Consider the following 15,555-nt stretch of genomic DNA (forward strand, 5'->3'; position numbering starts at 1 on the left):
TCTCAACACCAACTCCATGTTTGTTCTGCTCGAGACCGTGCAGATGTCACGTGCAGACTCCCGTCTGCAATCTAGTCAGCAAGTGTCGTGAACACAGCCATTATCTTATGTTTTAGAGCTGTTACGATTGAAATCTACAGATTTTTTTGCCATAAAACATAATTGACTTCATCCTCAGTACGCTACTTCCAGTGTGCTAGTTCCCCGCATGCAAGCTACCGACCACATGCTAGTGGTTGCATTCAGTTTGTGTTCTAAAGCCTTACTCCAGTAGTATTTTATATAGAAATGTACTGGAAACGATCACTACTCATGCACGTCAGGGTGTAATCGAATGTACCACTTGCAGCAGACAACAGAGGCAGTCTGTGGAGTGACCAGAGGATTATTAAACGTGAGTATAATCCTAAAACAAAGCCAAAAAACAAGAAAACTTGTGTATAAATCCTTAAACACAGTTGCATAGACCATAAATAAGCTACGCAGTAAGTTAAGATATAACAGGGTTCCCACACCTTCTTAAACATCAAATTCAAGGACTTTTCAAGGACTTTCCAGGCCCAATTCCCTCAAATTCAAGGACTCAACACAACATAGTTTGAGACACGGATCAAGGTTAATTACTGTTACAACACTGACATTTTTTATAATGAGAACTTTCAAGGATTTTCAGGACCCGTGGGAACCCTGGATATAATCAAACATATACACTCACCTAAAGGATTATTAGGAACACCTGTTCAATTTCTCATTAATGCAATTATGTAACCAACCAATCACATGGCAGTTGCTTCAATGCATTTAGGGGTGTGGTCCTGGTCAAGACAATCTCCTGAACTCCAAACTGAATGTCTGAATGGGAAAGAAAGGTGATTTAAGCAATTTTGAGCGTGGCATGGTTGTTGGTGCCAGACGGGCCGGTCTGAGTATTTCACAATCTGCTCAGTTACTGGGATTTTCACGCACAACCATTTCTAGAGTTTACAAAGAATGGTGTGAAAAGGGAAAAACATCCAGTATGCGGCAGTCCTGTGGGCGAAAATGCCTTGTTGATGCTAGAGGTCAGAGGAGAATGGGCCGACTGATTCAAGCTGATAGAAGAGCAACTTTGACTGAAATAACCACTCGTTACAACCGAGGTATGCAGCAAAGCATTTGTGAAGCCACAACACGTACAACCTTGAGGCGGATGGGCTACAACAGCAGAAGACCCCACCGGGTACCACTCATCTCCACTACAAATAGGAAAAAGAGGCTACAATTTGCACAAGCTCACCAAAATTGGACAGTTGAAGACTGGAAAAATTTTGCCTGGTCTGATGAGTCTCGATTTCTGTTGAGACATTCAGATGGTAGAGTCAGAATTTGGCGTAAACAGAATGAGAACATGGATCCATCATGCCTTGTTACCACTGTGCAGGCTGGTGGTGGTGGTGTAATGGTGTGGGGGATGTTTTTTTGGCACACTTTAGGCCCCTTAGTGCCAATTGGGCATCGTTTAAATGCCACGGCCTACCTGAGCATTGTTTCTGACCATGTCCATCCCTTTATGACCACCATGTACCCATCCTCTGATGGCTACTTCCAGCAGGATAATACACCATGTCACAAAGGTCGAATCATTTCAAATTGGTTTCTTGAACATGACAATGAGTTCACTGTAAGATGCTATCCTATCAATATGGGCCAACATTTCTAAAGAATGCTTTCAGCACCTTGTTGAATCTATGCCACGTAGAATTAAGGCAGTTCTGAAGGCGAAAGGGGGTCAAACACAGTATTAGTATGGTGTTCCTAATAATCCTTTAGGTGAGTGTATATTATATAGAGAATGATATTGTGGAGTTAGGGATGAGCCATTTAGTATTGGGGGGTGTTTTGATTCTTGAAGTCAATGTCACTCAATGTGTGTGACTTCGTAATAATAAATATTACAGTTCAGCCCAAATGGCAGCTTTAATTTGAATACTCTTTATTTCATGTCTTATAAGTGGTATTGTTCAAATACAGCACATTTAGAAGCCTGAATGATGCAGCAAATTGACAAAACATTGAGTGACAGTGAGTGCAAACTAAATACGAAAACCTCATGCATCAGGTGGTTAAATTCAAACATTTTTTAATCTTGAAGCATTCCATTTGCAAAGCAGTAAGCAGGTGAAAATCATGCACTCAGTTGTATAAAATAAAATTACAGGAATTTTCACAGGCACCCAACAGAAATACTTCCACCAGGTTATTTCATGCAACTATATCCTTTAAAAAGGAAAGTTCCAGTGCAATGCACTGACACCATATTTTCTGCTGTGCAGGGAGTATTTAAACTACAGCCAGGTCACACTGTCACTCAATGTACTTTAGGCCAGCAAGGGTGGACTGGTCAATTTCACTTACCTCTAACAGAAAATCATACAAAATTTGAGCACAAAGAAGCAGCAGATTAATCATGATCTACATATTTACAATCATTTTGTATTCCTTTCAGGGGAACAAAGTTTGTTACAGTTTTAAATAACACAATTTGTCAATATTTTCAACAATTTTCTTTTTCTGACAATAATTGAAAATAATGATTGGATCCGAATTGGCGGGCTAGTGAAACTTTGTGCAGGCTAGTGCAACTTGAGAGCCACTAGTCCTGCTGGCTAGTGGGAAAAAAAGTTGTGATCTACCCCTGATGTACTGTGTGACTGTTTGGAGTGGAGCCGTGTTGTACCTCAGCCATGCCTTTTTCTCCTGGATAGAGGTGTATTACTCTTCAGCCTCTTTTGGTAAATCTAAAATAATTACATACAAAACATAAGATATTTCCCTTATGTTATTAGAAAGGGTACAGATTATGAAAAAAATATATAATCCTATTTATAAATATATTATGACCTTGAAAACAATAAATAAACAATAAATACCTATAAACAGTACTTGCATTTTCTTTATTAGGAAGGAAACAGATCTTTTAAAGGGGCATTTATTTCAACGAAGTTCTAAAACTAAAGATTACTGTTATATATCGGGGCTGGCCAGGTATGTACTGTACTTTGGGGGTTTCCGTAGTTTTGTCGCGATAGATGATGGGGCGTCACTGTTGGAAGTTAGCTTTAGCACTTCCTGGTTAAACTTGTAATGCAGATGTAACGGGTGTGCGTGGTCTGCCGTATATCTGGCTAAATGCACATCCGTTGACGTCTACGTGATCTGCGTTGTGTTCTGTGATTGTGACTGTGCTGACGGAAGGAAGGACCCGGACTACAAACAGCTACTGGTTGCTCCTTTAATGCAAGCCGTATGGCGGTGGTATCTCCTCTCAGTGAGCAAAGCGCGAACTGCGCTAATTTACACTTACATAGGCAATCTAAGTTAACATAGTTCCTACGTTAACACAAGAGTGATTTAGATGACTTTAAAAATAAAATGAAATAAAATACATTTCCAATACATTTGATTACATATGGTTTTCAGAATGTTAAACACAACCAGTAAAATATTTGTGTAAATAATGAACTAACTGAATAAACATACCTGTACAAATCAGTAAAAAACAGAAAAATGTTCTTTAACATGCAGTCTCTTCCACACACGTAGTTCGTCAGTCTCCTATTAGCAAATAAACACACAGGTAACCCCGTAGCACTGAAAAACATGTGTCTCCCGTATAACTTGTAAAAGTGTATTTACAGGGCTTACATTTTGACAACACGGCTGCATGTTTACACTCTTAAGACTAGCATTCACTTTATAACTGCATATGGTTATATTATATTATCTACAAAACGAAATAAACTCTTAATGATAACCAGCGGAAAAATCATTACCTCCTCTCAGTGAGCAAAGCGCGAACTGAGAGAGGCGCAGAGTTGACGTCGTAATACTGAGACCTCTTAAAGCAACAGTACAGGTATTAACACTTCAGTTTGAATATACTCTAAACCGTACAAAACATGTTATGAACTTAATAAAACACATATTATTCAATATTTATCAGGATTTGGTGAAGTTTCAACAACAAAAAAATAATAATTTCAACCTGGTTACATTCACCCCTCCTAAAATTCACCAACATCCTGATTGAGGAATGTCTTACAGGAGGAAATGTCTACTACTGACACAAACTGGCACAAGTGAAAAGGTAGACCTAGTCCACAGTTAACTTAAAAGTTACCTCAAATACAAGGTTCAGGAAAGAAAGAGGTTGATCAGGTCTCTAAATTCCCCTAGATTAATGTGACGCCTAGTACGCCACACAACACTTGACCTCAGAAAATATTATCCTGTAGACATTTGTACACATAATATCACTCAAATTTTGCACTAAACCAAAAATCTCAGCGCATACGCATTTTAAACATATGTTAAAGCTCAATAGTCACTAAGTAAAATATTTGGACCCTTTTGGAATGGTTTCTGAATCATTGATTCTATCAATCTGTTAACTGACTTCACCAGTCTCCCTGCACGTGTCCTAATGTGGCTATTCGATCCACTGTGTGAGTGTGAGTCAGTGCGAACTGAGGTGTCAACATGTGGTGCAGGTGCAGTGGATGGACTGTCAACAATGACCCTAACAGGACTAGGAACTAGACCGGGTGGGACTAGTTCTTGTGAATCAGACAACTTAGACTCGGGACAGTCTCCAGGCGACAAGACTGCAGGCTCCGTCTCATCCCCAGAGCATGACAAATCCTGTGCAGTGTCTTCCTGAGGCATCACTCCGACCATAATAGCTGTTTCATCACCAGAGTCGCAATCTTCCTGATCAGACTCCTCACTTTCCAATGACACGTCACCAGCATGTTCAGATTCATCTTGACACATCCCAGGGAGTGGCAGGAAGTTGACCTCAAGTAACAGATTCCTATGCACAACTCTTGTGTGTCCATTTGTATCTTGTATTTTGTAGACATGGATGCTGGGATTCGCACCCACAACTGTGTATACCCCATCCTCCCACTTGTCGGCCAACTTTCTCTTCCCACGTTCTGTCTTATTTGCCACCAGAACACGATCACCTACAGACAGGGAAGTACCCTTGACACGTCTGTTGTATTGCTGGGCCTGGTGTTGCTGCTCGGCTGATGAGTGTTTCTGGGCGATCTCCATAGCACTTTGCAGGGAGGAAAGCAGAGACTTGCCATACGAGTCATAGTCAACGACTCCAGGGTCATTCAACCCCTGCTTGAACATGACGTCAACTGGCAGTCTAGGGACACGCCCAAACATGAGGAAAAAGGGCGCGTAGCCTGTAGTCTCATGAACAGTGGCGTTATAAGCGAATGTGAGGGTCTGGATCTGTTGAGGCCACTGGTGCTTTTCTTTGAGGGGAAGAGTACGGAGCATACTGCCCAAAGTGCGGTTGAATCGCTCTGTCCCCCCATTGCCCATTGGGTGGTAGGCTGTTGTATGGGATTTCGCAACACCAGCCAGCCGGAGTAGCTCTGCAATCAAACTGCTCTCGAAATTGGCGCCCTGATCAGTATGTATCCTTTCAGGGAAACCATAAACGCAGAACACATTATCCCAGAGCTTCTTTGCGACCTGCTTTGCTGTTTGATTGGGACATGGGAATGCATGAGCGAGTTTGGTGAAGTGGTCGGTGACAACTAGAACGTCCACAGATCGCTGCTTGCTGTCTTCTGCCGACCAAAAATCCATGCACACCAACTCCATTGGAGCAGAGCTCTTGATGCTTTCCAGGGGTGCACGAGCAGCAGGTTCCGGTGTTTTTCCAACCACACATCTTTGGCAACATCTGACATACGCCCGTACATCTTTCTCCATATCAGGCCAATAAAAGCGCTGCCTCGCAAGTGAAAGAGTACGATCTTGACCCTGATGACCTGCCAAATCGTGGATGCCTGACAACGCTTTATCCTTTAGACCCTGAGGCAACACGTACTGGGATCTTTTCTGCTTGGAAACAGGGTCCCTTGTCACCCTATACAAAACACCATCACGGACTTCCAGCTTGTCCCATTGTTTGAACAACCTGAGTACATTTGAGTCAGCACCATGCCTTTCTCGCCTAGATGGTCGCCTCCTGGTGGCAATGAAGGGTAAAACCTGAGAGATGACAATGTCTTGCTGCTGACTCAACTGTAGCTCCTGGGCAGAGAGCACTGGCAAAAGATCCAGACCACTTGATAGCTGCTGAACGTGTTGGGCTAAACAGAGTGCTCTGAACTCTGCCGCATCCACCCAGTCACAGTGTGCCTGACAAAGAGCTCTGATCTTACACACAGAGTTGTTTATAGATCTGTGGGTCTGGGACTGGCAGCTGACCCTGAAAACATCCTGCACAGAATCCTCCTCCACGGCATTGGCTACCTGAATCAGATTGGAATACGGCTCCTTCAGCAGCCTCCGTCCAATGGATTTTGAAAAAGGGTCACGGCTCAGGGCATCGGCCACCACATTTCTCCTTCCAGGCAGGTGTTTGAGATCAAAGTTGTACGATGCAAGTTTAGACACCCAGCGGATTTCACACGCGTCAAGCTTTGGCTTAGTTAGAAGGTAAGTAAGTGGATTATTATCCGTCCAAACAGTGAAGCTATGCCCCTTCAGCCAGTGGCTAAACTTATCGCATACACTCCACTTCAAAGCCATGAACTCCAGTCTATGGGCAGGATATTTCCGCTGTGATGCACTGAGTGTCTTGCTCGCAAAAGCAATAGGTCTGGCCTTGGATTCCCCTTGGGGCACTTGAGACAGCACCGCACCAAGCCCGTCCAATGACGCGTCAACTGACAAGATAAATGGTTCATCGAAGTCTGGGTGGGCAAGTACGACACATTCCAACAGCATGGTTTTCAACTGGTCAAAGGCGACCTCACATTCCACAGACCAATCTGCAGGAGTAAGCTTGCGATAAACACCGAGAGACTTCCTGTCCTTCGCCAACTTTCCTCGTCTCTTTTGCCCTGCCGTTAGTGCAAACAAAGGTTTTGCAATGGAGGAACAGTTTGGGATGAAGTGCTGATAATAAAACACCATGCCAAGGAATGATTTAATCCTCCGAACAGAGGGCGTGCACTCATCATTCTCCATCAGATCTTGAACTTTCATTTTAGAAATTACCTCCACCTTGGTGGGGTCAACGGACACACCCCCACCGTTGATGACATGACCAAGGAAGCCGACTTGTTTTTGCAACAGATGGCACTTCTTAGGGGCCAGTTTTAAGTTGTTCTCCCGTAACCTCTGAAACACTGTGTGGAGCCTGGACAGAGCCTCTTCCTCTGATGGTGCGAAGACTAAAAGATCATCAAGATAACACAGGAGTTTCGTGAAGTTCATGTCCCCAAAGATCCCAGTCATCATCCTCATGAAGGATGCCGGACTGTTACACAGCCCCTGTGGCATGCGGTTGTATTCATGCAGTCCAAGGGGAGTCGTGAAAGCTGTGTATTTCTTGTCGTCTTCGTGCATCGGAATGTTGAAAAAGCCAGAGGTGAGGTCCATTGTACTGAAGAGGCAGTTGCCACCAAGGGCAGCCAAGCAGTCAGACTGGTGTGGCAATGGATGGGCGTCCTTTAAAGACCTGGCATTCAACCACCTGAAGTCGGTGCAAATACGCAACCCACCGTCCTTCTTCCACACCATCACCAATGGCGAAGCATATTCACTTGACGACTTCCTGATAATCCCTCTCTCCTCCATATCAGTGAGAACCTGCCTCAATTTCTGGTAATGGGCTGGGGGAACTCTCCTGTATGGTAAGCGAAAAGGCCGATCATCAGTGAGATGAATGCGGTGCGTATACCCCTGGACTTCACCACAGTCCAGTGGGTGCTTGGAGAAGATGTCCTGGTATTCGGTTAGCAGCTGCGTTAGCTGAGACCTACAGGCTTCACTAACCTGACATGAGCTTATGTCAATGTCGCCAAGGCCTAACTCAACCAAACTCTTTGTCAGCGGAGTATCAGGACAGGCACTGGAAGAGATGTTAGTTCCTGGATTCTCTGCATCTGGTTGTTTATCTCTATTAGGCCGTTGCTTAAATGCCTGTGATTGTTGTTGCTCTGTGTCCTTTGGTTTCTCTGCAACCTGTAGACCCTGGAAAGCATCTAGGTCTTCGATTGCCAAGCATGGAGATACATCCGCCAATTTGCAATTCCTCTTTAGGGTGATCGCTTTCTCAGAAGGGTTCACAACTGTCATTGGCACCCACCCATCACCCCAGAGAGGTGTGACAAGACGACCTACGAGCACACCTCGTGGCACGGCCTTTGAACTGGTCGGTTCTACAACAACTGTGCTGCCAGGTGACATAGGTACATTAGCAGGGAGTCTGCCCCAAACCAAGTGTTCATGTCTGGGTAGGAGTGTCACCGCCTGGGTGAGCTTGACAGTGCCTATTTTTTCCGGGGCTGCAATCCCTCTCCAGCGTTCGACATTGGTGAACATCGACAAGAAGCGATCAACCTCAGGTTCAGACTGATGGTCATGTCTGGATGCAATATCCCAGTAATCGTCGTCACTTTTCAGGACCCGTATCAGATGTTTAATGACATTGGAACCCAAGATGAGATCGTCATGCTGACCGGGCACAACCAAGGTGGGTACAACAATGCGAACACCGTAAATCTGCATCTCCAAGTCATAAAAGCCCTCAGGTCGAGCCTGCAAGCCACCACAGCCAATCAGGACAATGTTCTCTTCAGGGTGCTGTTTCTCAGGTAAGACACCGGCAGAGCTGAGTCTCTCAACTGCGTGTTCACTGATGCTACATGCCATCGAGCCAGAGTCTAACATGCCTGTAAGTTGCACATTGTGATTGACAAGGACAGGTGTGTAGAACAGCTCGCCAAAGGCTTGGATCTTCTGAGCAGCTTGGATGACTACGCGAGACCCCTTAGGTGCAGCAGCGCAACTATCCGCATATAGGTTTGCCAGGTCGCAGGTGTCAAAGAGGGATTCATCTACGTTACCCACACCGCCCCTCCCCGGGTGTGGGTCTCCTAGTTTAACTGCTGATTTTGCCCACCAGCACCGTCGCCAGGCTGAAAGCGGTTGCGTTGGTTGGTCCGCTGACAGTCCCTTTTCCAGTGACCAGGGGATAAACACTTCAGACATCTGTTTTCCCGTCTGCAGTGAGACAGTGTTGAATGATCAGGAGTCCCACAGACCCTACATGCCCTCTGGGAGAAATGTGGCACAGCCGCTTGAGTGACGAATTTAGCTGGCACTTGTGTCTGTTGTGTGACTAGTCGGTCTAACAAGCTTACCAAGCTCTTCATGCAATCATTGTCGACACCAGCAATATTCGGGGAAGTTACAGGAACAGCGATGTGCGGAACATGTGAGTCAGTCACAGGCACCTGACACTGGGAGTGAACTTTGTGCACTGCTGTGCTTGACTCAGGTGGCTTAACAGCTGCAGCTCGAGCCTTCTCACCCTGCATGTGCTCATCAAGCCTCTCTTGGATTTCACAGGCCGACCATTTCTCTGCAGACTTGAACTTGAAAACACCTGCGAGAGACTCATCAGGACAGTGTTTAATAAACATCATGCTGACTTCATGGCCTGGGTCATCGATGCTACGGCCCTGTCTCTTTAGGCACTCAACTGCTACATCCACTGTCTTATTCAGCCTGATCCAATACTCCATAGCGTCTTCACCTGGCATGGGCAGTGTATTATAGAAATCCGCTAGAGGCATGCTTGAGTACGTTAGTTCGCTAAAGTATTGTTTCAGAATGTCAAAGATTATGTGAGGATTGGCAGTGTGGTCAATAGATTTGTCATTCCGCAGCTTTATCCTTACCACATCCCCTGCTTTGCCCATAAGCCTTGCCAGGATTTCTTGCGAATGCTCAGAGACTGGGACTGCTCGCTTCGTTAAGTACAAAGACATTAGATTTTCCCATTCGTGAACTGTAAACTTGTCTGAGCCGTCACCTCTGAATATAGGTGGCTCCCTTGCATCTGACCGCATGATGACACTAACATTAGGTAGCGTCGTCTCTGTAGGCTGTATAGGGGTGGGTGTTGTGGTGCTATGTGAGGCCCTGTCAGATTGTAGCTGAGCTGTAATTGACTTGCCTAGCTGTTCAGCTAACTGTGTAATTAGTGAACCTAAGTCTGGGCTCTGCTCACCCTGCCTTGACCTGACATGATCTACATAGCGGGTAGAGGCAAATCGTGGAGAGCCTAACTCTGCAACACTAGGCCCTGGTGTTCTGGTCTCTAGAGGTCGATGGAGAAACCCCCTACCCACACCAAACTGGCACTCAAAGGAAGCACGTTCGGCATCATCACCTTCACTCTCAACTGAATATGTTTTACCTTCTGCCATGTTTCAGTCACTCTGCACACAAATGAAACTGAGAAAAACAAAATCAAATAGAATCAGCAACAATGTGGCAAAAATCAAAGAGCATCAAATAACAAAGTTGAACAATCATATCATTCAGTCTCATAGATGTTGTTATATTGGCCAATATTTTTTTCTCCTTTTTATGTCCGGTCTTCGCTGAAATAGCCCAATTCGTGGATTTAACTATAAAAAAAAAAAAAAGTCCAGTGAAATACTTGGCACAGTCCAGAGAAATACCTGAGTACCCAAAGTGATAACAGCCTCCCTCGGTGAACGAGCTGACGTCGATCTTTAGACCAATCCTTGAAAGGTCACGGCACCATTGTAACGGGTGTGCGTGGTCTGCCGTATATCTGGCTAAATGCACATCCGTTGACGTCTACGTGATCTGCGTTGTGTTCTGTGATTGTGACTGTGCTGACGGAAGGAAGGACCCGGACTACAAACAGCTACTGGTTGCTCCTTTAATGCAAGCCGTATGGCGGTGGTATCTCCTCTCAGTGAGCAAAGCGCGAACTGCGCTAATTTACACTTACATAGGCAATCTAAGTTAACATAGTTCCTACGTTAACACAAGAGTGATTTAGATGACTTTAAAAATAAAATGAAATAAAATACATTTCCAATACATTTGATTACATATGGTTTTCAGAATGTTAAACACAACCAGTAAAATATTTGTGTAAATAATGAACTAACTGAATAAACATACCTGTACAAATCAGTAAAAAACAGAAAAATGTTCTTTAACATGCAGTCTCTTCCACACACGTAGTTCGTCAGTCTCCTATTAGCAAATAAACACACAGGTAACCCCGTAGCACTGAAAAACATGTGTCTCCCGTATAACTTGTAAAAGTGTATTTACAGGGCTTACATTTTGACAACACGGCTGCATGTTTACACTCTTAAGACTAGCATTCACTTTATAACTGCATATGGTTATATTATATTATCTACAAAACGAAATAAACTCTTAATGATAACCAGCGGAAAAATCATTACCTCCTCTCAGTGAGCAAAGCGCGAACTGAGAGAGGCGCAGAGTTGACGTCGTAATACTGAGACCTCTTAAAGCAACAGTACAGGTATTAACACTTCAGTTTGAATATACTCTAAACCGTACAAAACATGTTATGAACTTAATAAAACACATATTATTCAATATTTATCAGGATTTGGTGAAGTTTCAACAACAAAAAAATAATAATTTCAACCTGGTTACACAGACTCAACCAGTTAATAAAAACACTCATGAGTTTACTTAATTCTCCGTGTGATGGAATGTAAGCATAGATAAGGAGAAACAAAGATACAACAATTACTAAGGACACTATAATAACAAAAAATCCCCCCATCTTTGAGAAGTAATTTTAAAATAGAATGTGTAAAATAATGTGTTTTTGTTTTTTTTGGATACCTGGAACAAACAAGGTACGGGGTCGCCTTTCTGGTGCTTCAGGAGGAGCATGTTCAGAATCTTTTCCTGGATGTATCCAGTTGCAGGTACCTTTCGTTCTGCTGGTGTATAGAATTTGGCCTAAAATATAATACAGGCATCAGCATTTTATTGAGTGCATGAGTAATACTTTCATTTAGAATTCAGCAAAGAAACATAATATAGAAGTATACTATATGGATATATTGAAAGAGGCCTGTTTTTACAAACCTATAAAATAAACTGAATTCTGAGTTTTGTGTGGTACTTAAAAACAGTAAGCATTCTTTTATTTTGCATTAAATCAATTAATCAATAAAGCAAACAAGTTTCAGTTAGCTGGAGGTTAACTGAGTAAATATGAAATGTAACCTACATGTGCATATCTCATGTATATGGTAACATAATTTGACCTTGGAAATGTAGTCACAGTTCACTTTTTTGCTAATTTTGCTCATACAATCAACCAATAAATGCAGCAACTCCCAGTGTGGGTCATCCTTTGGTACATTCTCTGAAATCATCAGGGACAGATATTGCATAAGACACCACATTTCACTAGCTGATTACTGTAAATAGTTTAGTGAAATTAAAGGATGCTGATCTCATAAGATACAGCCAAAATGTTGCAATGGACAAATTGTTTTAATTTATCATTACAGTTACTGTTTTATTAGTAAGTACTTTCGACTGTCTTAGGACTTAAACTAGAGTTTCCGTTTTATCTGGTATCAATATCCGAAGAAATAATAATTGCTGAATAAAGTCCTGTTATCTAGTGACCCACATACAAAAAACCCACAGCATCAAGTCCTCAATAGTCTTAAAGTTACCACAATACTTTACTAATATGAATTCAGATTAGCGGTGAGGTTGATCTGCATGAATTAACCTTGAGGCTGTTTCGTTTTATACAGATATAGGTTTACTAAAAATGTAAATAGACAACATGTATTTGCAAAGATAGGATAGAGACAAGCAGTGTGGATAATATTAAAACTAAGAGTGAGAGGAGATCTATCCAATACTAGAGTTTTGACTCGAGGCACAAAACATGTAAAATAACAAACAAGTATTATGATTACGCTAGCCGTTCCTACAATTTAGATCTCATACACAACTAGGATTTATGTAATTGTGGTTTACCTAATTCTTGACTAGTACACGAAATATACTACCTGTGTGGTTTACTGAGATTCAGTTATGCAGACGCTCGACAGCAGGGAGGGCTGGCAGACTGCTTCAACTTGAGGACGGTTGCATTTCAGGTTTATGGTGGAGAAGTTCTGGTTCTGGTTTCGTTCAGTCTTCCTGGATTTCGTCTCCTTGGTTTCTTCTCCCAGGTTGTTCCACTCCAAATTGTACCACTCCCAGTTGTGCCACTCTGAATTGCTAGTTTTAACTTTCTGTTTATATACATTTTAGACAAAGAGATTCTAGTCTCTTTCCTTTCAAACTTCTGATTGGTAAGGTTTGGGGTAATAAAATTGAAATTCGAATCGAAGCAGTCTTTGCCATTCCTCTCCCTTGATTCCTACAGAATGTGTACTGGGGGTGTGATGGCTTTGAGGAATGTGAAAATAGTTCAGATGTTACCTAGAGTTTGTAACTCTCTATATTGTCAAGTTTTAGTTCTATCAATTACATTTTCAAGTTTGTCAAAGCATGACCTTACAGTTGATACCAAACAAGCCAGGTGTTCTCTCTCGGTAATGTTAAATTTGAGTCTTCTTGGAATTCCGGGGGGGGGGGGGTCTGATGCCCATGTCAGTGTAGGATCAATTAGGATGTCTGATTAATTCTCTTACCCAATGTTAATGTTGCATTGTATGTGAAATATAAATGGAAAGCTAATGGTCTTTCTTTTAAGAGCAAATGTGGCTTGAGCATGTTTTGGTTCTGAGGTACGATTACTAAAGTGTCATTAACTTAGTTTTAAGTCACCTTTTATTGTTTGTTATCAAACTGAGGAAGAAGCTGGTTAACACGTGTGTTAGCAGCATGTAGTTTGTATTTGGGTTTGTTGCCCTGGTCTATGGAATATATAAAGTACCTTGAATGTCTGTGTTTCACAAAATAAATCTTCAATTGGAATGTGATGCTAGTCTCTTTGGAGACAGGACATGGCAGCCCATTTGTCAGTTGGGGGGGCCTTCCAGCATGGACGTGTTATCTGTTGTAATTTGGTGAGCACAGGCCTGTCGTAAAACACAAAGCTTCAAAGCTGTCTCCTTAAGTCCTTTAACACAAGCCTAAATTTCTAAGTTGGGAAGGTATATGCATTTCAGTATATATTTGCCAAAATAAAGTTGTATGATTTACATTACTTCATTACCCCATCTTTGCTCTTCAAGACACTTCTAGGTATCTCCACTGTTGGATGAAACATGGCTATACCTGTTGTATTGTAACTGTTGTAAGTGTTGTATTGTTCAAATCATCTAATTCAACATACTGTTTCTGAAATATCAGAACTTGCAGAATCAATTTAAGCTCATAACCACAGACACCCTCAAGAAGATCATGCATGACATCAGGGGTCAAATTGTGTTTTACATGAAAGTAGCCAAGTGTGTTGAGAACAGAATTGCAAACTACCCCCGAATTGCTAATTTCCAATGTATTTTCTCTGACCTTAAGAGTTCTGTGTCTTCAAGAAGTGAATGCTTGAAGTCAATTTTACTGGCCTTACAGAATAGGCATGGGAAATTTGCAACAAAACTTTACATAAAACCAACCAAGCCATGCATGCCTAAATTATCTCCAGATATTCATCCTAGGGCTACTTTTACATTAGTTGTATGTCCCTGTACTGGTGGTAGATTCTTCACTATGTAGTACAAAAATCCAAGCTTATGGACAGTTGCATGTGTGCCAAGAGGATTAACAGTTTCCATGTCATAATTGTACAAGCCCAGTGTTATGCAACTTGTGTCCTTTGTAATATTGGCCAACATGGAAATCTCTCAAGATATTATCTCCATGTGAATTGTGTGCTTGTATTGCATCCCAAACACCTGGGGATTCTAGAAGTAATTTCAGTACACACTTCATGGGGATTGCAAGTTGAGTGAGCGGGCAGTGTGAATGCTCGCTGGGGGCGGGTCTTATTTTCAAACAAGCGAGTAGAACAGAGAAGGCACTTCCGTGTGCAGAGCACATCTGCCTTCCATTGGTTGCCGCCGAACTCCAAGATTTTGTCTCCGAGCAGAGCCCTGCCCCCTGTTGCCGGGAGTCGCGGCTCTCATTGGAAATGAATGGCAGCGAGTCGCTCTGTCGCGCTAGCGAGCGGGCAGTGTGAACGCACCTTGAGTGACTTGCGAGTTGAGCGAGCGGTCAGTGTGCACGTAGGGTCAGTCTCAGGCTTCGTCCCAATTCGCACACTTGCTCCCTAGACCCTTCGACAAGTGTACACTTTGCGTGATGCACACAGAGTGTGCACTTGAGTGAGGAGGGTGTAGGGTGAAGCTAAAAGCGCTCAATGGGACACACTTCAGCGTCAGCATTCAGCGCCTTTGCCTTTGTCTGAAAAAGTACCTACGCATTGTATTTGTATTTAATTAAAATAGTAATAATAATAATTTTGAATTACACTGTTCGTTAATATCACCTCCTAGTTTTATAGGAAACTACTTCAGTAATTAATGAAATTATAGTTTTCAAAACATTTTTTGGTTTAACTTTCTAATTGTATATTTAAATCATGATTATATAATAATTTTATTTTATCTATGTATTATTTCCTTGATACATAATTTAACAAATTTCTACAACTGTCTAGCTAATATTACATTTATATACACC

At 42.5% G+C, this 15,555-nt stretch overlaps 1 protein-coding gene and 1 long non-coding RNA gene across 2 annotated transcripts; both read right to left on the bottom strand.

Moving 5' to 3' along the window:
* Positions 1-3,257: 3,257 nt before the first annotated feature.
* On the bottom strand, positions 3,258-5,265 carry LOC136753049 (uncharacterized). Its single transcript, XR_010817390.1, has 2 exons — positions 3,520-5,265; positions 3,258-3,298 (listed from the first exon to the last, which is right to left on the bottom strand). It is a non-coding gene; the product is annotated as an uncharacterized LOC136753049 (long non-coding RNA).
* A 332-nt stretch (positions 5,266-5,597) lies between these two features.
* LOC136753848 (uncharacterized) lies at positions 5,598-11,549 on the bottom strand. The gene is made up of 3 exons (XM_066710233.1): positions 11,026-11,549; positions 5,992-10,804; positions 5,598-5,834 (listed from the first exon to the last, which is right to left on the bottom strand). Exons 2-3 carry the CDS (start codon positions 9,067-9,069, stop codon positions 5,598-5,600), a joined length of 3,315 nt encoding a protein of 1,104 aa, XP_066566330.1. The 5' UTR covers positions 9,070-10,804; positions 11,026-11,549.
* Between the last annotated feature and the right edge of the window lie 4,006 nt (positions 11,550-15,555).

This window comes from Amia ocellicauda, chromosome 7 (genome assembly GCF_036373705.1).
Source record: "Amia ocellicauda isolate fAmiCal2 chromosome 7, fAmiCal2.hap1, whole genome shotgun sequence".
In the NCBI taxonomy this organism is placed as follows: Eukaryota; Metazoa; Chordata; class Actinopteri; order Amiiformes; family Amiidae; genus Amia; species Amia ocellicauda.

Bases quoted from the DNA above. Each gene is read 5' to 3' on its own strand.
- LOC136753848 (XM_066710233.1), bottom strand. From the start codon at position 9,069: ATGTCTGAAGTGTTTATCCCCTGGTCACTGGAAAAGGGACTGTCAGCG. The intron at 5,835-5,991 runs GTACTCAGGTTG...ACGATTTGGCAG, and splicing joins GGCATGGTGCTGACTCAAAT to GTCATCAGGGTCAAGATCGT.